Raw genomic sequence first — 24,106 nt, forward strand, 5'->3', positions numbered from 1 at the left:
CCGGAGACCCCTCCCCATCAAGCACCGGGAACACCGGAGACCCCCTGCATCCATCACCGGGCACCGGGACCACCCCCTCAAGCACCGGGACCACCGGAGACCCCTCCCATCGATCACCGGGAACACCGGAGACCCCCCCCCATCAATCACCGGCACCACAGGAGACCCTTCCCATCAATCACCGGGCACCGGGACCACCCCCTCAAGCACCGGGACCACCGGAGACCTCTCCCATCAATCACCGGGACCACCGGAGACCCCTCCCCATCAATCACCGGGACCACCGGAGACCCCCCTCATCAATCACCGGGCACCGGGACCACCGGAGACCCCCCCCCATCAATCAGCGCCGTCATCGAGCACCGGGACCCCCCCTCGAGCATTGACAGCCCCACCCCCTCCATCGTGCACTGGGCACCAGAACCACCGGACAACCCCCACCGATCACCGGGACCCCCCCTCATGCACCGGGACCCCCCCTCCAGCATTGAAACCCCCCCCCCCCCCCCATCGTGCACCGGGACCGCCGGACCCCCCCTCAAACATCGCCAGCCTCGGGCACCGGGACCACTGGAGACCCCTCCCCCCGAATCACCGGGACCCCCCACTCGAATCAACGGGGATCCCCCCTCGAGCACCGGGACCACCGGACACCCCCCACCCCCCCCCCAACGAGCATCGACCCCCCCCCGAATCACCGGGCACCGGGACCCCCCCTCGGGCACCGCCCCCCCCTCGTGCACCAGCACCGGGACTGGACCCTCCTCGTGCACCGGGACCCCCCCCCCCCGTGCATTGAAACCCACCCCCCCCCCCCTTCGAACACCGGGACCGGGACTGGACCCCCCCCCCCCCCCACCTCGTGTACCGAACCCCCTCCCCCCCCACACCGTGCACCGGGCCCGGACCCCCCTTTGTGCCCCCCCCACCCATCCCGGGGGGTTCCGCCCCTCCCCCCCCTTTGACCCTTTGGGATTGGGGGGGCCCCGTGCGCTGGGGGGGGAGGGGCACCGGGGGCGGGGGTCCCTTGGGGTTCCCCCCCCCCCCCCGCTCCTTAATCAGCCGGGAACCCCCCGCGTTATCACCAGGGACCCCCCACCCAAATTTACCGGGGCTCCCCCCATTCACTGCCCCCCCCCCTTCCACCGACCCCCTCAAAGCGCTGGGACCCCTCCCCCCCTCATTCACCAGGACCCCAAAATCCATGGGAACCCCCCCCCCATCCATGGGACACCCCCACACTCACCGCCCCTCCCCCACTCACCAGGACCCCCCCCCACACTCACCAGGACCCCCCCAAAATCCATGAGACCCCCCCCCACACTCACCGCCCCTCCCCCACTCACCACACCCCTCCCCCTCTCTCTCAGCTCCCCCCGGGCCCCTCCCCCCATTGATCGAACCCCGCCCCCCCAGCCCCAGCCCCTCCCCCCCGCGTTGGGCCCCGCCGGGGCCGGGCTGGCTCCACCCCCCGGGGCCCCCCCGAGCCCCCCCGGCCCCTCCGGGCCCCCCCCGGACCCCCCGAGCCCCCCCGGTGGGGCCGGGCTGGCTCCACCCCCCGGGGCCGCCGCTGCGCGGAGCCTTTCAATAAACGATCGGTCTTGTAGCCACGCCCAGAGAGGGGCGGGGCCGAGCCGGGGGGCGGCCAATGGGGAGCGGGGATTGGGAAAGGGGGCGGGGCCGAGCCGGGGGGTGGCCAATGGGGAGCGGGGATTGGGGAAGGGGGCGGGGCCGAGCGAGGGGTGGCCAATTGGGAGCGGGGATTGGGGAAGGGGGCGGGGCCGAGCCCGGGTGGGGGGCGGCCAATGGGGAGAGGAGGGGGCGTGGCCTGGAATGAAGGGGGTGTGGGGAAAGGGGGCGGGGCATGGAAGGGAAATTAAAGTGGGCGTGGCTTAAGCAGGCAATTAATGGGGCGGGGCCATCAATGGGGGTGTAAAAAAAGGGGGCGGGGCCTAAATGGGCAAGGAATTGTGCCCGGAAAGGGGGCGGGGCCTCTGGAGCGGCAGCCAATGGTGAGAGGAGGGGGCGTGGTCTGGGGGTGGCGGGAAGGGGGGCAGAAAGGGGCGGGGACGAATGAGGTGGGGAAAGGGGGCGGGGCTTAAACGAGCAATGAATTGGGCGGGGAAAGGGGCGGGGCTTGAGGCAGTGAATGGAGAGGAGCCATCAATGGGGGCGTGGGAAAGGGGCGGAGCCATCAGTGGGGGCTAAAATGAGACCCCTTGGGGAAATCGTGGGAGTGGGTTTGGGAACACTGGGGGTCCCAAATGATCCCAAATCCTGGGATCCTAAATCCCAGATCCCAAATCCTGCTGGATCCCAAGGAATAATCCCAAATGATCTCAAATTTCGAATCCTGGATCCCAAAATATCCCAGATCCCAAATCCTGCTGGATCCCCAAACCCAATCCTAAATGGTCTCAAATCCCAAATCCTGGATCGCAAAAAAATCCCAGGTCCCAACTCCTGCTGGAACTCCCAAACCCAATCCCAAATGATCTCCAATCCTGGATTCTCAAAAATCCCAATTCCTAGACCCCAAATCCTGCAGGATCCCCAAAACCAATCCTAAATTCGATTCCAAATCAGGGTCCTGGCAGGGTAAATCAGAGCCCCGGGGAGTTAAACCCGGCCCTGAGGGGTTAAACCCGGCCCTGAGGGGTTAAACCCCACCCCAAAAGGTGCTGTGCGGTGTTGTGTGTGAGTAAAAACCAGTATAAACCAGTATAAACCAGTATAGACCAGTATAAACCAGTAAAAACCAGTATAGAGCCGTATACAGCAGAATAAACCAGTACGGACCAGTATAAAGCAGTATAACCCAGTATAGACCAGTATAACCCAGTATAGACCAGTATGAACCAGTACAGACCAGTATGAACCAGTACAGACCAGTTTGGATGGGCTGGGCTCTGGGCAGGGCCCAAGTGCTGTGTGTGAATAAAAACCAGTATGAACCAGTATAGACCAGTATGGATCAGCAGAGACCTTCCCCTGTCCCAGCATGGGGACACTGGGCTGGCACTGGGAGCACTGGGCTGGTGGCACTGGGCTGGGACTGGGGACTCTGGGATTGAACTGGGAGCACTGGGATGGAACTGGGGACACTGGGAGGGGGACGTCAGAAAGGGACTGGTGGCACTGGGATGGTGACACTTGGGACAGGACTGGTGGCACTGGGTTTGTACTGGGAGCACTGGGATTGAACTGGGAGCACTGGGCCGGTGCCACTGGGCTGGTGGCCCTGGACGTGTGTGACGTCTATCCCAGTCCATCCCAGTTCATCCCAGTCCATCCCAGTCCATCCCAGTCCATCCCAGTCCCTCCCAATTCATCCCAGTCCCTCCCAGTTCATCCCAGTCCCTCCCAGTCCCTCCCAGTCCATCCCAGTCCATCCCAGTTCCCAGCACTGCTTTGGTGGCCACAAGCCCTGGCAAGCCGAGGCCGAGCCCTGCCTGGGGAAGCACAAGGTGTGCCCTGTAATTAACTAATTAATGTTAATTACAACCACCAGTAACTAATTAATGTCCATTATAAACACCAGTAACTAATTAATGTTAATTACAAACACCAGTAACTAATTAATGTCAATGACAAACACCAGTAACTAATTAATGTTAATTACAAACACCAGTAACTAATTAATGTCAATTACAATCACCAGTGTGCCGGGGCCATGTGGGGACACTCAGGTGACATCGGGGGGGGACATTGGGGAAATCGGGGGGGGGACCTTGGGGACACCGCGGTGCCCCCGCAGGTGGGCGGGCGGGGCGGTGACGTCACCCGGCCCCGCCCCCTCCCGGCCCCGCCCCATCCCCGCGTGTCCCCCGAGTGTCGCACAGGTGTGTCCCCCACTCCGCCAGCGACTCCTCGGAGTGTCGCATCCTCAGAGTGTCCCCAAGGCGTCCTCAGAGTGTCCCCAAGGCGTTCCCGGAGTGTCCCCAAGGCTCTGGTGGCCTTGGTGGCCCTCGTGGCCCTCGTGGCCCCAGTGGCCACCTCAGCCATCCCGAGGCTGCTGTGGGGACAGTGACGTCACCGCTGTGAAATCACCGGGGACATCGCTGGTGTCACTTGTCCCCTCCCCCCGTCCCCCATGGCGGATTTGAGCCAAATGTGGGGAATTTTCAGGGAATTGTCATTGAAACCTCCCTCAAATCCCGATGGGAATTCCTGGGGTGACGTCACTGGGGACACTTCGGGGACAGCCCAGGTCAGCTGCGACCTGCGGGGGTGGCACCTGGGGACAGGGACAGAACGGGGCCCTGGGGCCCAGGAGGGGGAGCCAGGGAGCAGCGGAGAGCCCCGGATGTTCCTAAATCCCATGGGACGGGATGGGATGGGATGGGATGGGATGGGATGGGATGGGATGGGATGGGATGGGATGGGATGGGATGGGATGGGATGGGATGGGGGGGATGGGATGGGATGGGATGGGATGGGATGGGATGGGATGGGATGGGATGGGATGGGATGGGATGGGATGGGATGGGATGGGATGGGATGGGATGGGATGGGATGGGGTGGGATGGGATGGGATGGGGGGGATGGGATGGGATGGGATGGGATGGGATGGGATGGGATGGGATGGGATGGGATGGGATGGGATGGGATGGGATGGGATGGGATGGGATGGGATGGGGTGGGATGGGATCCAGCCCAGGGGGATGAGGAGCTGAGAGGAGTTTGTGGAGCCCTTTGGATGTTCCTAAATGTTCCTAAATCGTTGGGTTCAGGTGGGATCCACCCCCACACTCACCAGGACCCCCCCCCAAAATCCATGAGACCCCCCCCACACTCACCGCCCCTCCCCCACTCACCACACCCCTCCCCCTCTCTCTCAGCTCCCCCCGGGCCCCTCCCCCCATTGATCGAACCCCGCCCCCCCCAGCCCCAGCCCCTCCCCCCCGCGTTGGGCCCCGCCGGGGCCGGGCTGGCTCCACCCCCCGGGGCCCCCCCGAGCCCCCCCGGCCCCTCCGGGCCCCCCCCGGACCCCCCGAGCCCCCCCGGTGGGGCCGGGCTGGCTCCACCCCCCCGGGGCCGCCGCTGCGCGGAGCCTTTCAATAAACGATCGGTCTTGTAGCCACGCCCAGAGAGGGGCGGGGCCGAGCCGGGGGGCGGCCAATGGGGAGCGGGGATTGGGGAAGGGGGCGGGGCCGAGCCAGGGGGTGCGGCCAATGGGGAGAAGGGATTGGGGAAGGGGGCGGGGCCGAGCCGGGGGTGTGGCCAATGGGGAGCGGGGATTGGGGAAGGGGGCGGGGCCGAGCCGGGGGGTGGCCAATGGGGAGCGGGGATTGGGGAAGGGGGCGGGGCCGAGCCGGGGGGTGGCCAATGGGGAGCAGGGATTGGGGGAAGGGGGCGGGGCCGAGCGAGGGGTGGCCAATGGGGAGCGGGGATTGGGGAAAGGGGCGGGGCCGAGCCCGGGTGGGGGGCGGCCAATGGGGAGAGGAGGGGGCGTGGCCTGGAAGGGGGGGGAAATTAATGGGGGTGTGGGGAAAGGGGGCGGAGCTTAAACGAGGAATGAACGGGGGCGTGGGAAAAGAGGGCGGGGCCTTAGCGAGCAATGCATGGGGGCGTGGGAAAGGGGCGTGGCTTAAACGCGAAATGAACGGGGGCGTGGGAAAGAGAGGCGTGGCTTAAACGGGGAATGAACGGGGGCGTGGGAAAAGGGGGCGGGGCCTGAGCGAGCAGTGCATGGGGGCGTGGGAAAGGGGCGTGGCTTAAACGAGGAATGAACGGGGGCGTGGAAAGGGGGCGGGGCCTGGAGGGAAATTAAATTGGGCGGGGCCTGAGTGGGAATGAAGGGGCGGGGCTATCAATGGGGCGTGGGAAGGGGCGGGGCCATCAGTGGGGGCGAAATTGGGACCCTCTGGGGACATCTGGGGGTGGTTTGGGGACGCCAGGGGTCCCAAATGATCCCAAATCCTGGATGCCAAAAAATCCCAGACCCCAAATCCAGCTGGATCCCCCTAGCCCAATCCTAAATTATCTCAAAATCCCAAATCCCGGATCCCAAAGAGTCCCAGTTCCTAAATCCTGCAGGATCTCCCTAAACCAATCCTAAATGGTCTCAAATCCCAAATCTTGGATGCCAAAAAATCCCAGATCCCAAATCCTGCAGGAGCACCCAAACTGAATCCTAAATGATCTCCAGTCAAACATTCCCAAATAATCCCAAATCCCAGATCCCAAATCCTGCTGGATCCCCCTAACCCAATCCTAAATCATCTCCAATCCCGGGTTCCCAACAATCCCAAATCCCAAATCCCAGATCCCAAATTCTGCTGGATCCCCAAAACCAATCCTAAATATTCCTGGATCCCAAATCCTGCTGGATCCCCCTAACCCAAATCCTAAATGATCTCAAAATCCCAAATCCTGGATCCCAAAGAGTCCAAGATCCGAAATCCTGCTGGATCCACCTAACCCAATCCTAAATGATCTCCAATCCTGGATTCCCAAAAATCCCAAATCCTGCAGGATCCCCAAAACCAATCCTAAATATTCCCAGATCCCAAATCCTGCTGGATCTCCCTAACCCAACCCTAAATGATCTCCAATCCTGGATTCCCAAAAATCCCAAATCCCACATCCCAAGTCCTGCAGGATCTCCCTAAACCAATCTCAAATGATCTCAAATCCCAAATCTTGGATGCCAAAAAATCCCAGATCCCAAATCCTGCAGGAGCACCCAAACTGAATCCTAAATGATCTCCAGTCAAACATTCCCAAATAATCCCAAATCCCAGATCCCAAATCCTGCTGGATTCCCCTAACCCAATCCTAAATCATCTCAAATCCCGGGTTCCCAACAATCCCAAATCCCAAATCCCAGATCCCAAATCCTGCTGAATCCCCCAGACCCCAAATCCTAAATGATCTCAAAATCCCAAATCGTGGATCCTAAAGAGTCCCAGATCCCAAATCCTGCTGGATCCCCAAAACCAATCCTAAATATTCCCAGATCCCAAATCCTGCTGGATACCCTAACCCAAACCTAAATTATCTCAAAATCCCAAATCCTGGATCCCAAAGAGTCCCAGATCCCAAATCCTGCTGGATTCCCAAAACCAATCCTAAATATTCCCAGATCCCAAATCCTGCTGGATCCCCCAGACCCCCAATCCTAAATTATCTCAGAATCCCAAATCCTGGATCCTAAAGAGTCCCAGATCCCAAATCCTGCTGGATCCCCCTGACCCAACCCTAAATGGTCTCCAATCCTGGATTCCCAAAAATCCCAAATTCTGCTGGATCCCCAAAACCAATCCTAAGTATTCCTGGATCCCAAATCCTGCTGGATCCCCCAGACCCCAAATCCTAAATGATCTCAAAATCCCAAATCGCGGATCCTAAAGAGTCCCAGATCCCAAATCCTGCAGGAGCACCCAAACTGAATCCTAAATGATCTCCAGTCAAACATTCCCAAATAATCCCAAATCCCAGATCCCAAATCATACTGGATCCCCCTAACCCAATCCTAAATATTCCCAGATCCCAAATCCTGCTGGATCTACCTAACCCAATCCTAAATTATCTCAAAATCCCAAATCCTGGATCCCAAAGAGTCTAAGATCCTAAATCCTGCTGGATCCCCCTAAACCAACCCTAAATGGTCTCCAATCCCGGGTTCCCAAAAATCCCAAATCCCATACCAAAAAGTCCTGCTGGATCCTCAAAACCAATCCTAAAGGATCTCCAATCCTGGATTCCCAAAAATCCCAAATTCTGCTGGATCCCCAAAACCAATCCTAAATATTCCCAGATCCCAAATCCTACTGGATCTCCCTAACCCAACCCTAAATGATCTCCAATCCCGGGTTCCCAACAATCCCAAATCCCAAATCCCAGATCCCAAATCCTGCTGGATCTCCCCAAACCAATCCTAAATGGTCTCAAATCCCAAATCCTGGATGCCAAAAAATCCCAGATCCCAAATCCTGCAGGAGCACCCAAACTGAATCCTAAATGATCTCCAGTCAAACATTCCCAAATAATCCCAAATCCCAGATCCCAAATCCTGCTGGATCCCCCTAACCCAATCCTAAATATTCCCAGATCCCAAATCCTGCTGGATCCCCCAGACCCCAAATCCTAAATGATCTCAAAATCCCAAATCGTGGATCCTAAAGAGTCCCAGATCCCAAATCCTGCTGGATCCCCAAAACCAATCCTAAATATTCCCAGATCCCAAATCCTGCTGGATACCCTAACCCAAACCTAAATTACCTCAAAATCCCAAATCCTGGATCCCAAAGAGTCCCAGATCCCAAATCCTGCTGGATCCCCCTAACCCAATCCTAAATGATCTCAAAATCCCAAATCCTAAATCCCAAAGAGTCCCAGATCCCAAATCCTGCTGGATTCCCAAAACCAATCCTAAATATTCCCAGATCCCAAATCCTGCTGGATCCCCCAGATCCCCAATCCTAAATTATCTCAGAATCCCAAATCCTGGATCCTAAAGAGTCCCAGATCCCAAATCCTGCTGGATCCCCCTGACCCAATCCTAAATGATCTCCAATCCTGGATTCCCAAAAATCCCAAATCCTGCTGGATCCCCAAAACCAATCCTAAATATTCCCAGATCCCAAATCCTACTGGATCCCCCTAACCCAATCCTAAATGAACTCCAATCCTGGATTCCCAAAAGTCCCAAATCCCAAATCCCAAATCCTGCTGGATCCCCCAGACCCCAAATCCTAAATGATCTCAAAATCCCAAATCCTGGATCCCAAAGAGTCCCAGACCCCAAATCCTGCTGGATCCCCCAAAACCCAATCCTAAATGATCTCCAATCCTGGATTCCCAAATATTCCCAGACCCCACATGCTGCTGGATCCCCCAAAAACAATCCCAAAAATCGATTCCAAATCAGGGTCCTGGCAGCGTAAATCAGAGCCCCGGGGAGTTAAACCCGGCCCTGAGGGGTTAAACCCGGCCCTGAGGGGTTAAACCCGGCCCTGAAGGGTTAAACCCGGCTCTGAGGGGTTAAACCCGGCCCTGAGGGGTTAAATCCGGCCCTGAGGGGTTAAACCCGGCTCTGAGGGGTTCACGGGGGTCCTGGCAGGGTAAATCAGAGCCCTGGGGAGTTAAAACCGGCCCTGAGGGGGTCAGGGGGGTCCTGGCAGGTTAAACCCGGCCCTGAGGGGTTAAACCCGGCCCTGAGGGGTTAAACCCGGCTCTGAGGGGTTAAACCCGGCCCTGAGGGGTTAAACCCCACCCCAAAAGGGTCACCGAGGTCCTGGCAGGGCGGATTCTGCCCCTTGGGGGAGGATCCAGGTGCCGAGGGGTTAAAACCGCACCCCAAGAGTGTCCCCAAGGTCCTGGCAGGGCCCTCCCTCCTTCGAGCCTCGTCCCACGGAGCCTCCGCATGGGGACCGGGATGGAGCCCCAGGTGAGAACCCCAAAATCCCGCGGGGTCCCCGGGATTTTTGGGGGGGATTTTGGGGGGTTTGGGGGAAGTTTGGGAGCGCCCAGGGACGTGGGAGGGGAAAGGGGGGAGTGGGGAACCCCAAATTCCTGGGGAGATTAAAGTGGGAAACTCCAAAATCTCACCTGGGACACCCGGGAACCCCGAAACCCCCCTGGAGCCGAACCTGGGAACCCCCAAATCCTTGGGAATTCTCACCTGGGAAACCCCAAATCCTTGGGAATTCTCACCTGGAACACCCCAAATCCTTGGGAGTTCTCACCCGGAAACCCCAAAATCTCACCTGGGTACTTGGGAACCCCGAAACCCCCCTGGAGCCGAACCTGGGAACCCCCAAATCCTTGGGAATTCTCACCTGGGAAACCCCAAAATCTCACCTGGGACACCTGGGAACCCCCAAATCCTTGGGAATTCTCACCCGGGAACCCCAAAATCTCACCTGGGACACCTGGGAACCCCGAAACCCCCCTGGAGCCGAACCTGGGAACCCCCAAATCCTCCGGAATTCTCACCTGGGAACCCCCAAAATCTCACCTGGGTACCCGGGAACCCCAAATCCTTGGGAATTCACACCCAGGAACCCCAAATCCTTGGGAGTTCTCACCCGGGAACCCCAAAATCTCACCTGGGTACCTGGGAACCCCGAAACCCCCCTGGAGCCGAACCTGGGAACCCCCAAATCCTTGGGAATTCTCACCTGGAACACCCCAAATCCTTGGGAATTCTCACCTGGGACACCCCAAAATCACTCCTGGGACACCTGGGAACCCCCAAATCCTTGGGAATTCTCACCTGGGAAACCCCAAATCCTTGGGAATTCTCACCTGGGACACCCCAAAATCACTCCTGGGACACCTGGGAACCCCCAAATCCTTGGGAATTCTCACCTGGGAAACCCCAAATCCTTGGGAATTCTCACCTGGGACACCCCAAAATCACTCCTGGGACACCTGGGAACCCCCAAATCCTTGGGAATTCTCACCCGGGAACCCCCAAAACCTCACCTGGGTACCTGGGAATCCCAAACCCCCCCTGGAGCCGAACCTGGGAACCCCCAAATCCTCCGGAATTCTCACCTGGGAACCCCCAAATCCTTGGGAATTCTCACCTGGAAAACCCCCAAATCTCACCTGGGTACCTGGGAACCCCAAAACCCCCCTGGAGCCGCAGCTGGGAACCCCCAAATCCTTGGGAATTCTCACCCGGGAACCCCAAAATCTCACCTGGGACACCTGGGAACCCCCAAATCCTTGGGAATTCACACCCAGGAACCCCAAATCCTTGGGAATTCTTACCTGGAACACCCCAAATCCTTGGGAATTCTCACCCGGGAACCCCAAAATCTCACCTGGGACACCCCAAAATCCCGCGGGGTCCCCGGGATTTTTGGGGGGGATTTTGGGGGATTTGGGGGAAGTTTGGGAGCGCCCAGGGACGTGGGAGGGGAAAGGGGGGAGTGGGGAACCCCAAATTCCTGGGGAGATTAAGGTGGGAAACTCCAAAATCTCACCTGGGACACCTGGGAACCCCGAAACCCCCCTGGAGCCGAACCTGGGAACCCCCAAATCCTTGGGAATTCTCACCCGGGAACCCCAAATCCTTGGGAATTCTCACCTGGAAAACTCCAAAACCTCACCTGGGACACCTGGGAAACCCCAAAACCTTGGGAATTCTCACCTGGAAAACCCCAAAATCGCACCTGGGTACCCGGGAACCCCAAAACCCCCCTGGAGCCGAACCTGGGAACCCCCAAATCCTCGGGAATTCTCACCTGGGACACCTGGGAAACCCCAAATCCTTGGGAAATCTCACCTGGAAAACCCCCAAATCTCACCTGGGTACCTGGGAACCCCAAAACCCCCCTGGAGCCGCAGCTGGGAAATCCCAAATCGTTGGGAATTCTCACCTGGGACACCTGGGAAACCCCACCTGAAACCTCCCGAACCACACCCAGAACCCCCCAGACCCCACCTGGGAACTCTTAAACCCCCACCCGAGACCCCCAATCCCTCCCCAGAACCTCCTAAACTTCACCTGGAACCCCCCAAACCCCACCCAGAACCCCCCAAAATCTCCTCTGAATCCCCCAAGCCCCCCCTGGGACCCCCCAAACTCCACCCGGGACCCCCGAAACCCCACCTGGGACCTCCCAAACCCCACCTGAGATCCCCCAAACCCCACCTGGGACCTCCCAAACCCCACCTGAGATCCCCCAAACCCCACCTGAGATCCCCCAAACTCCACCCGGGACCCCCCAAATCCCACCTGGGACCCCCCAAACCCCACCTGGGACCTCTGAAACCTCACCTGAGACCCCCAAACCCCACCTGAGACCCCCCAAACCCCACCTGGGACCCCCAAACCCCACCTGAGACCCCCCAAACTCCATCCGGGACCCCCCAGTCCCTCCCCAGAACCCCACAGATTCCACTTGGGACCTCCCAAACTCCACCCGGGACCCCCCAAACTCCACCTGGGACCTCCCAAACCCCACCTGGGACCCCCAAACCCTCCCCAGAACCCCCCAAACTCCACCTGGGAACTCTCAAACCCCACCCGGGACCCCCCAAACTCCACCTGGGACCTCCCAAACCCCACCCGGGACCCCCCAAACTCCACCCGGGACCCCCCAAACCCCACCCGGGACCCCCCAAACCCCACCTGAGACCCCCCAAACCCCACCTGGGACCCCCAAACCCCACCTCAGATCCCCCAAACCCCACCTGGGACCTCTGAAACCCCACCTGAGACCCCCCCAAACTCCACCCGGGACCCCCCAGTCCCTCCCCAGAACCCCACAAATCCCACTTGGGACCTCCCAAACTCCACCCGGGACCCCCCAAACTCCACCTGGGACCCCCGAAACCCCACCTGGGACCTCCCAAACCCCACCTGAGATCCCCCAAACCCCACCTGAGATCCCCCAAACCCTCCCCAGAACCCCCCAAACTACGCCTGGGAACTCTCAAACCCCACCCTGGACCCCCCAGTCCCTCCCCTGAACCCCTCAAACCCCACCTGGGACCTCCCAAACCCCACCCGGGACCCCCCAAACTCCACCCGGGACCCCCGAAACCCCACCTGGGACCTCCCAAACCCCACCTGAGACCCCCAAACCCTCCCCAGAAGCCCCCAAACTCCACCTGGGACCCCCGAAACCCCACCTGAGACCCCCCAAACTCCACCTGGGACCTCCCAAACCCCACCTGGGACCCCCCAAACCCCACCCGGGACCCCCGAAACCCCACCCGGGACCCCCCAAACCCCACCTGAGACCCCCCAAACTCCACCCGGGACCCCCCAACCCCCTCCCCCACCCCCCTAACCCCCCTTTCCTGTCCCCAGCTGTCCCCCCCCGCCATCCCCCCCGAGGTCACCCACGCGGACAACGCGAGGCACCGAGCCCTGGTGGCCCTGATAGCCCTGGGCGAGGCCTTGGGGACACCGAGCGCCGTCCCCGCGGCTCTGGACGAGGCCGAGGCCGCTCTGAGGGAGGCCCAGGTGGCCCTGGAGGATCTGAAGGAGGCCAGGAAGGCCGAGGTGGCCCCGGCGGTGGCCCGGGGGACCCTGGGGGACGAGGACGAGCAGGAGCTGCGGCTGTTTGGGGACATGGCCGACGTGGTGGCCATGGATCTGGAGCGGGAGGAGGAACGGGCACGGCAGTGCCAGAGCTGGCTACGGGCTGGGCACGGGCTGGCCGTGGGGCTGATGGTGCTGTGGGGTGCTGTGTGTGAGTAAAAACCAGTATAAACCAGTATAGACCAGTATAGACCAGTATAGGCCAGTATAGGCCAGTATAGGCCAGTATAGAGCAGTGTGGACCAGTAGGAAGCACTAAAGACCAGTAGAGACTTCCCCCTGCCCTGGCCAGTACAGACCAGTACAGACCAGTACAGACCTTCCCCTGCCCCAGAATGGGGACACTGGGATGGCACTGGTGGCACTGGGAGGGAACTGGTGACAGTGGGACAAGACTGGGGACACTGAGACTGAACCGGTGGCACTGGGATTGAACTGGTGACACTGGTGCAGGACTGGGGACACTGGGATGGCACTGGGGTGGTGCCACTGGGCTGGTGGCACTGGGACAGGACTGGGGACACTGGAGCAGCTCTGGTGGCACTGGGATTGAACTGGGGACACTGGGATTGAACTGGGAGCACTGGGCTGGTGCCGCTGTGCCGGTGGCTCTGCTGCCGTGTCCCCGGTGCCACCGCTCTGGTGGCACTGGGCTGGTGACACGAGGATGTCCCCGTGTCCCCGCAGTGTCCCTGGACTCGGTCCGCGCCGCGCTGGGGTTGGCCCAGGACATTGAACTGCTGCTGGCCCTGGGCACGGTGGCCGCGTCCTGCCAGGTGAACCTGCAGGCTTTGGCGACATCGCGGCGACACCTGGACGACGTCGCCCGCCAGCACCGGGCCATGGCCCAGCACCTGCGAGACCGCGCCCAGCAGGTGGTGACCGCCAGGGCCAGCGCCGAGGTCGCCGCGGCCACCAGCGAGGTGACCGCGAATGCCCAGGGGCGGCTGGAGACGGTGACGCGGCACCTGGAGCACTTGGTGGCCGCTGTCAACAAGGACAGGGCGAAGGGGACACGGGGACACGGGTCCCCCAAGGCCCCCCGGGTGTTCAGGAGAATCGTGGAGGCCTTGGGGACATCGGCGGAGGGGACGCGCAGCCGGGAGGTGGCCCAGGGCGCGGTGGCGGGGCGGGGGTAGGGACAGGGAGGGGACACGGGGGTGGCACCGTCACCCCGAGGGACACTGGGGACCTTGGGGACACCGGGGCCACCCTGAGGTCCCCAGTCCCGTTTGGGGTCACTGCGATGTCCCCGCAGTGTCCCCATCAGGACTCCAGTGTGTCCCCAATGTCCCCATCAGGACCCCATCGTATCCCCCCCCGGTGTCCCCATCAGGACCCCAGTGTGTCCCGCAGTGTCCCCAACAGGACATCGGGAAACACCGGGGCCATGTGGGGACACTCAGGTGACATCGGGGGGGGACATTGGGGAAATCGGGGGGGGGATCTTGGGGACACCGCGGTGCCCCCGCGGGCGGGCGGGCGGGGCGGTGACGTCACCCGGCCCCGCCCCCTCCCGGCACCGCCACATCCCCGCGTGTCCCCCGAGTGTCGCACAGGTGTGTCCCCCACTCCGCCAGCGACTCCTCGGAGTGTCGCATCCTCAGAGTGTCCCCAAGGCGTCCTCAGAGTGTCCCCAAGGCCATGGAGCTCCGAGAGGTGCGACAATCCCGGGGCGGGGGGACACGGGGGGACAGAGGGGACAGAGGGGACAGGGTGGTGGCAGGAGGGGACAGGGAGGGACACGGGGGGACAGAGGGGACAGAGGGGACACGGGGGGACAGGGTGGTGGCAGGAGGGGACAGGGAGGGACACGGGGGGACAGAGGGGACGGGAGGGACAGGGGAGTGGCAGAGGGGACTGCGGTGGTGGCACGGGGTGGCACAGGGGATGGGAAGGTGGCACAGGGTGGCGGTGGGGACAACAGGGGGTGACAGATGGGTGGCAGAGGGGACAGAGGGGACAGCGGGGGTGACAAAGAGACAGAGGGCACAGCAGAGCCCTCCAGGGAGGGGACAGAGGAGACCCCAGGAGGCCACAGGTGCCACCTCCCCTGTCCCCTCCCCAGCTGTCCCCGTCCTTGTTGGAGTCGCTGGTGGACGTGGTGGCCACCCTGGGCGAGCTGGTGGCCACTGTGGCCGGGCCGGACGGGGACGTGCTGCTGGCCGTGTCCCCAAATTCCCTGCACAAGGCCCTGGAGACCTTCATTGACCACCTCCAGGCCACCCTGGGCCATGGCGAGGACACCGCCCTGGGCGAGTCCCTGGCCACCCTCGGGGCCACCCCAGAAGACACCTGGGAGCACGAGAAAAGCGTGGCCAGCGCCTGGCGGGCCTCGGTGGCCGAGCTGAGGGACAAATGGTCCCAGCGGGCAAAGGAGGCCACCGAGCTCCACAAGGACTGTGGGGACGTGGCCGCCTCCGAGGTCGCCACCACCGTGCAGGCCAGGGAGCTGCAGGACAAGAAGAGCGAGTGGGAAAAGGCCACGAACAACCTGAAGGCCACGGCCTCAGAGCCGCAGGTGGCCACGAGCAAGGAGAAGGCGACCTTGGCATTGGAGGCGTTCAATGACAAGGTCGGGAAGGTCGCTGAGGACGCCACGAGGGCCACAAAGGACACGCAAGATACTGTGGTGACCACCAACCAGGCCAAGGCGGCCACCAAGAGGCGGCAGCGGGCGGAGGTGGCCCTGGGGCCACTGCAGCGCTTGGTGGCCGCGTGTGACAAAGCCACCGCCATGGTCCAGGAGCTGTGGTGCCACCTCGGGGACATCGAGGCCACCCTGGTGGGGACAAAGGGGGCGGCCATCGATGTCCCCGAGGCTTTGGTGGCCAAGGTGGCCGAGGCCGAGCGGCTGTGGGAGGCCAGCGCCGACCTGGCCAAGTATCACCTGCTGGACACGCTCGATGTCACCCGCGGGCTCCTCCCGAGTGGCCGAGGTGGCCCCGAGGTGGCCGCGCGGTGCCAAAAAGCCAGGGAGGACATCCCGGGGCTGCTGCGGGGAGAGTGACGTCACCGCCGTGACGTCACGGGGGGGGGGGGCCGGTGACATCACCGGGGGACACCGCTGGTGTCGCTTGTCCCCTCCCCCCTCCAAATTTGAGCCCGATTTGGGAAATTTTCCGGGAATTTGCATTGAAATCGCCCCCAAATCCTGATGGGAATTCCTGGGCTGACGTCACTGGGGACACTTTGGGGACATTTTGGGGACACTTGGGGACAGGGAAATCCCCCCCCAGGACCCCATTTCCCCTTCCAGGACCCCAATTTACCCCTCAGGACCCCCCCTTAGCCCTTCTAGCCCCAAAAATGGGACCCGGGAACCCCCAAAATCCCCGCAATTCCATGGGAAATCCCCCCAAAATCCCGGGAATTCCGTGGGAAATCCCCCCAAAATCCCGGGAATTCCGTGGGAAAATCCCCCCAAAATCCCGGGAATTCCTTGGGAATCCCCCCAAAATTCCGGGAATTCCATGGGAATCCCCCCCAAAATCCCGGGAATTCCATGTGAATCCCCCCAAAATCCCGGGAATTCCTTGGGAATCCCCCCCAAAATCCCGGGAATTCCGTGGGAAATCCCCCCAAACAAGGGTCCCGGTGTTAAAAATTCCAGTGCGATCTTGACTTTCACGTTTAATTGTTAAATTAGGGATTTAATTATTGATTAATTATTGGCCTGCACGTGCTGATATTGATCATAAATAATCGGATATGGTTCAGTGCATAATTAATTCTAATTAACCGTTCATTAGGATAAAAATCAATTAGCTCGAGTATGTTCCGTGTAGTTTAATATAGGTAATACAGTTTAATACAGTTTAATATAGTTAATATAGTTAAATACAGCTTAATCTAGTTAATGTAGTTTAATATAGTTTAATACAGTTTAATATAGTTTAATATAGTTAATATAGTTTAATATAGTTAATTTAGTTAATATAGTTTAATATAGTTTAGTTAATATAGTTTAATATAGTTTAATATAGTTTAATATAGTTAATATAGTTTAATATAGTTAATTTAGTTAATATAGTTTAATACAGTTTAATCTAGTTAATCTAGTTAATTTAGTTAAAATAGTTTAATATAGTTAATATAGGATAATATAAATTAATACAGTTTAATCTAGTTGATATAGTTAATATAGTTTAATGTAGTTTAGTACATCTTAATATAGTTTAATATAGTTTAATACATCTTAATATAGTTTAATATAGTTTATTATAGTTTAATACAGCTTAATAGAGTTAATACAGTTTAATGTAGTTTAATTTCTACAATTAATTGGTTTATAATATCCTTGGCTTTAGCAAAACCACAAAATATTCGGAATTTTTCGATGTGACTGGAAGAACGGCAGGAAATCATTTTTAATAAATTTAATGGTGTAATAATTTTTAATAAATTAAAAGGCAGAGCGAAAATATAATAGAAGAAATTTTTTAAAAATCCGTTTGATTGACTGATTGATTGACTGATTGATTGATTGATTGATTGATTTTAAAATGTTTTGTTAATCCTGTATTAAATTTCTAAAAATAAAGGAAATTTTCCAAATTTAAAATCGCGTTTCTGGCAACCGGGAGGGGACAAGGAGGGGACAGAGGGGACAGGGGGGACAGGGTGGTGGCAGGAGGGGACAGGGAGGGACACGGGGGGACAGAGGGGACAGAGGGGACACGGGGGGACAGGGTGGTGGCAGGAGGGGACAGGCAGGGACACGGGGGGACAGAGGGGACCGAGGGGACAAGGTGGTGGCAGGAGGGGACGGGAGGGACAGGGGAGTGGCAGAGGGGACTGCGGTGGTGGCACGGGGTGGCACAGGGGATGGGAAGGTGGCACAGGGTGGCGGTGGGGACAACAGGGGGTGACAGATGGGTGGCAGAGGGGACAGAGGGGACAGCGGGGGTGACAAAGGGACAGAGGGCACAGCAGAGCCCTCCAGGGAGGGGACAGAGGAGACCCCAGGAGGCCACAGGTGCCACCTCCCCTGTCCCCTCCCCAGCTGTCCCCGTCCTTGTTGGAGTCGCTGGTGGACGTGGTGGCCACCCTGGGCGAGCTGGTGGCCACTGTGGCCGGGCCGGACGGGGACGTGCTGCTGGCCGTGTCCCCAAATTCCCTGCACAAGGCCCTGGAGACCTTCATTGACCACCTCGAGAATGCCCTGAGCCACCGTGGTGTCACCTCCTTGGGCACCACTCTGGCCACCCGCGGGGCCACCTGGGCCGATGTGTCAACCGCGGCCACCACCTGGCGGGCCTCGGTGGCCACGGCCAGGGACAAATGGACCCGGGTGGCCACGGAGGCCACCGAGCTCCGTGACGCCTGCAGGGACGCGGCCACCACCGAGGCCACCACGGCGGCCACCGAAACCGCCAGGGCCGGGGACCTGCAGGACAAGGACACCAAGTACACAAAAGCTGGGGACAAGCTGGTGGCCACCAGCCAGTGGCTGTCGGTGGCCACGGGCAAAGATCAGAAGATCTCAGCACGGGAGGTGGCCATGATGGGGGAGGCCGCTGAGGAGGCCAAAGAGGCCATCAAGGACTGGGGAAGTTCCGTGGTGGCCACCAGCCAGGCCAAGGCGGCCACCAAGAGGGGGCAGAGGGGGAAGGTGGCCCTGGGGCCACTGCAGAGCTTGGTGGCCGCGTGTGACAAAGCCACCGCCATGGTCCGGGAGCTGTGGTGCCACCTCGGGGACATCAAGGCCACCCTGGTGGGGACAAAGGGGGCGGCCATCGATGTCCCCGAGGCTTTGGTGGCCAAGGTGGCCGAGGCCGAGCGGCTGTGGGAGGCCAGCGCCGACCTGGCCAAGTGTCACCTGAGGGGACATTTGGGGACATCTGCGGGCTCCTCCCGAGTGGCTCTGGTGGCCCCAGTGACCGCACAGTGGCCACGCGGGGCCCAAAAGCCATCGAGGACATCCCGAGGCTGCTGTGGGGATGATGTCACTGCTGTGATGTCCATCCCAGTTCCCAGCTCCCAGTCCATCCCAGTCCCTCCCAGTTCCCCGTACATCTCAGTCCCATTCACAGTTACAGTCCAGCCCAGTCCATCCCAGTTCCCAGGTCCCAGTCCATCCCAAATCCCAGTCCTCAGTTCATCCCATTCCCAGTCCAGCCTAGTCCAACCCAGTTCACCCCAGTCCATCCCAGCCCATTCTATCCCATTCCCAGTCCATCCCAGTTCCCAGTCCCTCCCAGTCCATCCCAGTTCCCCGTACATCTCAATCCCTTTGACAGTTCCAGTCCAGCCCAGTTCCCAAGTCCCAGTTCATCCCAGTTCCCATCCCATTCCCAGTCTAGACCAGTCCGGAGCCCAGCTCAGACCCCAGTTCCTAGAGGATTCCAATCTCTCCCAGCCCATCCCAGTCCCTCCCAGTTCCTTGGAAGTCGCTCCCCGTTCCCAGCCCAGCCCATGCCAGTTCCTTGGAAATCCCTCCCAGTTCAGCCCAGCCAATCCCAGTTCCCTCTACTGGTTTGGTGGCCCCAGGCCCTGCCAGGGCAAGCACAAGGTGTGCCCTATGATTAACTAATTAACGAATTAATTACAAACACCAGTAACTAATTAATGTCAGTTACAAACACCGATGGTGTGGCTGTGCTGGGGGTGTTGGTTTGAGATCAATCCTGTGCACAGCTCTGTCATTAACTCATTAATGAATGTTCATTACAATTAATTAATGTTAACTATATCCCAGTTCATCCCAGTCCAGGCTGTGGTGCCCGTTCCCAGTTCAGGGCTCTGGTCCCAGTTCCCAGCTCTCAGCCCATTCCAGTTTCAAGCTCCCAGCCCATCCATGTCCATCCCAGTTCCCATTCCAGTTCATCCCAGTCCATCCCTGTCCTTCCCAGTTCAGGCTCTTATTCCAGTTCAGGTTCTTCTCCCAGTCAATCCCAGTTACCAGTCCCCAGTTCCAGTCCATCCCATTCCCAGTTTCCAGTTCATCCCAGTTCCCATTTCATCCCAGTCCAAAGTCAATCCCACTTCCCAGTCCATCCCAGTTCAGAATTCCCAGTCCATCCCAGATTCCAGTCCCTCCCAGTCCATCCAAGTTCCAAGCTCCCAGTCTAACCCAGTCCATCCTGGTTCCAAGTTCCCACTCCATCCTATTCCCAGTTCAACCCATTCCCAGCTCCCAGTCCTTCCCAGTTCATCCCAGCTCCCGCTCCAGCCCAGTTCCCAGTCCCTCCCAGTCCAGCTCCGTCCACCCCAGTCCATCCAAGTTCCCAGTTCCAGTTCCATCCCAGTCCCTCCCATTCCCTCCCAGTTCCTTGGAAATCCCTCGGCTGGCTCAGGAATTCAGTGCAAACAGGAATTTGTGTTGGAGCTGGAATTTAGGAATTGGTGTCCATCCCAGTTCATCCCAGTCCATCCCAGTTTGTCCCACTCCATCCCAGTTCCCAGCTCCCAGTCTAACCCAGTCCATCCTGGTTCCAAGTTCCCACTCCATCCCATTCCCAGTTTATTCCATTCACAGTTCCCAGTCCATACCATTCACAGTTTCCAGTCCATCCCAGTTCCCATTTCATCCCATTCCCATTTTTCAGTTCATCCCGGTTCCCATTTCATCCCGGTTCCCATTTCATCCCATTCCCAGTTTCCAGTCCATCCCATTCCCAGTTTCAAGTACATCCCGGTTCCCATTTCATCCCGGTTCCCATTTCATCCCATTCCCAGTTTCCAGTCCATCCCAGTTACCAGTTCATCCCAGTTTCCAGTTCATCCCAGTTCATCCCATTCCCATTTTCCAGTCCATCACAGTTACCATTTCATCCCATTCCCAGTTTCTAGTTCATCCCAGTTCCCAGTCCATCCCATTCCCAGTTCCCAGTCCATCCCAGTTTCCATTTCATCCCATTCCCAGTTTCCAGTTCATCCCAGTTCCAAGTCCATCCCAGTTTCCATTTCATCCCATTCCCAGTTCCAGTCCATCTCAGTTCCCAATCTCCAGTTCATCCCAGTCCAAAGTCAATCCCAGTTCCCAGTCCATCCCAGTTCAGAATTCCCAGTCCATCCCAGATTCCAGTTCCCAGTCCCGCCCAGTCCAGACCAGTTCATCCCAGTTCCCAGCTCCCAGTCTAACCCAGTCCATCCTGGTTCCAAGTTCCCACTCCATCCCATTCCCAGTTTATTCCATTCACACTTCCCAGTTCATCCCATCCCCACTTCCCAGTCCAGCCCAGTTCAGGTCCACGGCATTTCCCAGTTCCCACTCCAGCCCAGTCCCCACTCAATCCCAGTTCCAAGTTCCCAGCCCAGCCCAGTTCCTTGGAAATCCCTCCCAGTTCAGCCCAGCCAATCCCAGTTCCCTCTACTGGTTTGGTGGCCCCAGGCCCTGCCAGGGCAAGCACAAGGTGTGCCCTATGATTAACTAATTAACGAATTAATTACAAACACCAGTAACTAATTAATGTCAGTTACAAACACCGATGGTGTGGCTGTGCTGGGTGTGTTGGTTTGAGATCAATCCTGTGCACAGCTCTGTCATTAACTCATTAATTAATGTTCATTACAATTAATTAATGTTAACTATATCCCAGTTCATCCCAGTCCAGGCTGTGGTGCCCGTTCCCAGTTCAGGGCTCTGGTCCCAGTTCCCAGCTCTCAGCCCATTCCAGTTTCAAGCTCCCAGCCCATCCATGTCCATCCCAGTTCCCATTCCAGTTCATCCCAGTCCATCCCTGTCCTTCCCAGTTCAGGCTCTTATTCCAGTTCAGGTTCTTCTCCCAGTCAATCCCAGTTACCAGTCCCCAGTTCCAGTCCATCCCATTCCCAGTTTCCAGTTCATCCCAGTTCCCATTTCATCCCAGTCCAAAGTCAATCCCACTTCCCAGTCCATCCCAGTTCAGAATTCCCAGTCCATCCCAGATTCCAGTCCCTCCCAGTCCATCCAAGTTCCAAGCTCCCAGTCTAACCCAGTCCATCCTGGTTCCAAGTTCCCACTCCATCCTATTCCCAGTTCAACCCATTCCCAGCTCCCAGTCCTTCCCAGTTCATCCCAGCTCCCGCTCCAGCCCAGTTCCCAGTCCCTCCCAGTCCAGCTCCGTCCACCCCAGTCCATCCAAGTTCCCAGTTCCAGTTCCATCCCAGTCCCTCCCATTCCCTCCCAGTCCCTTGGAAATCCCTCGGCTGGCTCAGGAATTCAGTGCAAACAGGAATTTGTGTTGGAGCTGGAATTTAGGAATTGGTGTCCATCCCAGTTCATCCCAGTTTGTCCCACTCCATCCCAGTTCCCAGCTCCCACTCTAACCCAGTCCATCCTGGTTCCAAGTTCCCACTCCATCCCATTCCCAGTTTATTCCATTCACAGTTCCCAGTCCATACCATTCACAGTTTCCAGTCCATCCCAGTTCCCATTTCATCCCATTCCCAGTTTCCAGTCCATCCCATTCCCAGTTTCAAGTACATCCCGGTTCCCATTTCATCCCGGTTCCCATTTCATCCCATTCCCAGTTTCCAGTCCATCCCAGTTACCAGTTCATCCCAGTTCATCCCATTCCCATTTTCCAGTCCATCACAGTTACCATTTCATCCCATTCCCAGTTTCTAGTTCATCCCAGTTCCCAGTCCATCCCATTCCCAGTTCCCAGTCCATCCCAGTTTCCATTTCATCCCATTCCCAGTTTCCAGTTCATCCCAGTTCCAAGTCCATCCCAGTTTCCATTTCATCCCATTCCCAGTTCCAGTCCATCTCAGTTCCCAATCTCCAGTTCATCCCAGTCCAAAGTCAATCCCAGTTCCCAGTCCATCCCAGTTCAGAATTCCCAGTCCATCCCAGATTCCAGTTCCCAGTCCCGCCCAGTCCAGACCAGTTCATCCCAGTTCCCAGCTCCCAGTCTAACCCAGTCCATCCTGGTTCCAAGTTCCCACTCCATCCCATTCCCAGTTTATTCCATTCACACTTCCCAGTTCATCCCATCCCCAGTTCCCAGTCCAGCCCAGTTCAGGTCCACGGCATTTCCCAGTTCCCACTCCAGCCCAGTCCCCACTCAATCCCAGTTCCAAGTTCCCAGCCCATCCCAGTTCCTTGGAAATCCCTCCCAGTTCAGCCCAGCCAATCCCAGTTCCCTCTACTGGTTTGGTGGCCCCAGGCCCTGCCAGGGCAAGCACAAGGTGTGCCCTATGATTAACTAATTAACGAATTAATTACAAACACCAGTAACTAATTAATGTCAGTTACAAACACCGATGGTGTGGCTGTGCTGGGTGTGTTGGTTTGAGATCAATCCTGTGCACAGCTCTGTCATTAACTCATTAATTAATGTTCATTACAATTAATTAATGTTAACTATATCCCAGTTCATCCCAGTCCAGGCTGTGGTGCCCGTTCCCAGTTCAGGGCTCTGGTCCCAGTTCCCAGCTCTCAGCCCATTCCAGTTTCAAGCTCCCAGCCCATCCATGTCCATCCCAGTTCCCATTCCAGTTCATCCCAGTCCATCGCTGTCCTTCCCAGTTCAGGCTCTTATTCCAGTTCAGGTTCTTCTCCCAGTCAATCCCAGTTACCAGTCCCCAGTTCCAGTCCATCCCATTCCCAGTTTCCAGTTCATCCCAGTTCCCATTTCATCCCAGTCCAAAGTCAATCCCACTTCCCAGTCCATCCCAGTTCAGAATTCCCAGTCCATCCCAGATTCCAGTCCCTCCCAGTCCATCCAAGTTCCAAGCTCCCAGTCTAATCCAGTCCATCCTGGTTCCAAGTTCCCACTCCATCCTATTCCCAGTTCAACCCATTCCCAGCTCCCAGTCCTTCCCAGTTCATCCCAGCTCCTGCTCCAGCCCAGTTCCCAGTCCCTCCCAGTCCAGCTCCGTCCATCCCAGTCCATCCAAGTTCCCAGTTCCAGTTCCATCCCAGTCTCTCCCAGTCCCTTGGAAATCCCTCGGCTGGCTCAGGAATTCCGTACAAACAGGAATTTGTGTTGGAGCTGGAATTTAGGTATTGGTGTCCATCCCAATCCATCCCAGTTCATCCCAGTCCATCCCAGTTTGTCCCACTCCATCCCAGTTCCCAGCTCCCAGTCTAACCCAGGCCATCCTCGTTCCAAGTTCCCAATCCATCCCATTCCCAGTTTATTCCATTCACAGTTCCCAGTCCATCCC

The 24,106-nt window shown here is 58.2% G+C and overlaps 3 protein-coding genes across 3 annotated transcripts; all 3 read left to right on the forward strand.

The window, feature by feature from the left end:
- The first annotated feature begins 5,902 nt into the window (after window positions 1–5,902).
- On the forward strand, window positions 5,903–14,148 carry LOC148217856 (uncharacterized). The gene is made up of 3 exons (XM_088158315.1): window positions 5,903–9,394; window positions 12,776–13,160; window positions 13,697–14,148. The coding sequence occupies exons 1-3, from the start codon at window positions 9,371–9,373 to the stop codon at window positions 14,146–14,148; spliced, it is 861 nt and encodes a 286-aa protein (XP_088014441.1). The 5' UTR covers window positions 5,903–9,370.
- Window positions 14,149–14,530: 382 nt separating this feature from the next.
- Window positions 14,531–17,573, forward strand: LOC148217857 (uncharacterized). The gene is made up of 2 exons (XM_088158348.1): window positions 14,531–14,668; window positions 15,078–17,573. Exons 1-2 carry the CDS (start codon window positions 14,654–14,656, stop codon window positions 16,017–16,019), a joined length of 957 nt encoding a protein of 318 aa, XP_088014474.1. The 5' UTR covers window positions 14,531–14,653; the 3' UTR covers window positions 16,020–17,573.
- LOC148217858 (uncharacterized) lies at window positions 16,721–18,955 on the forward strand. Its single transcript, XM_088158316.1, is given in 3 exon segments — window positions 16,721–16,728; window positions 17,927–18,831; window positions 18,834–18,955. Coding segments are annotated over 3 exon segments (1,035 nt in total).
- The last annotated feature ends 5,151 nt before the right edge of the window (window positions 18,956–24,106 follow it).

This window comes from Sturnus vulgaris, unplaced genomic scaffold, assembly GCF_052056855.1.
Source record: "Sturnus vulgaris isolate bStuVul1 unplaced genomic scaffold, bStuVul1.hap1 Scaffold_198, whole genome shotgun sequence".
Lineage (NCBI taxonomy): Eukaryota > Metazoa > Chordata > Aves > Passeriformes > Sturnidae > Sturnus > Sturnus vulgaris.

What these genes read in the sequence shown, in the direction of transcription:
- LOC148217856 (XM_088158315.1), top strand. Translation starts at nt 9,371, where the DNA reads ATGGGGACCGGGATGGAGCCCCAG. An exon ending in GGACCGGGATGGAGCCCCAG is followed by an intron (nt 9,395 to 12,775) that starts GTGAGAACCCCA and finishes TCCTGTCCCCAG; the next exon opens with CTGTCCCCCCCCGCCATCCC. An exon ending in GGTGCTGTGGGGTGCTGTGT is followed by an intron (nt 13,161 to 13,696) that starts GTGAGTAAAAAC and finishes GTGTCCCCGCAG; the next exon opens with TGTCCCTGGACTCGGTCCGC.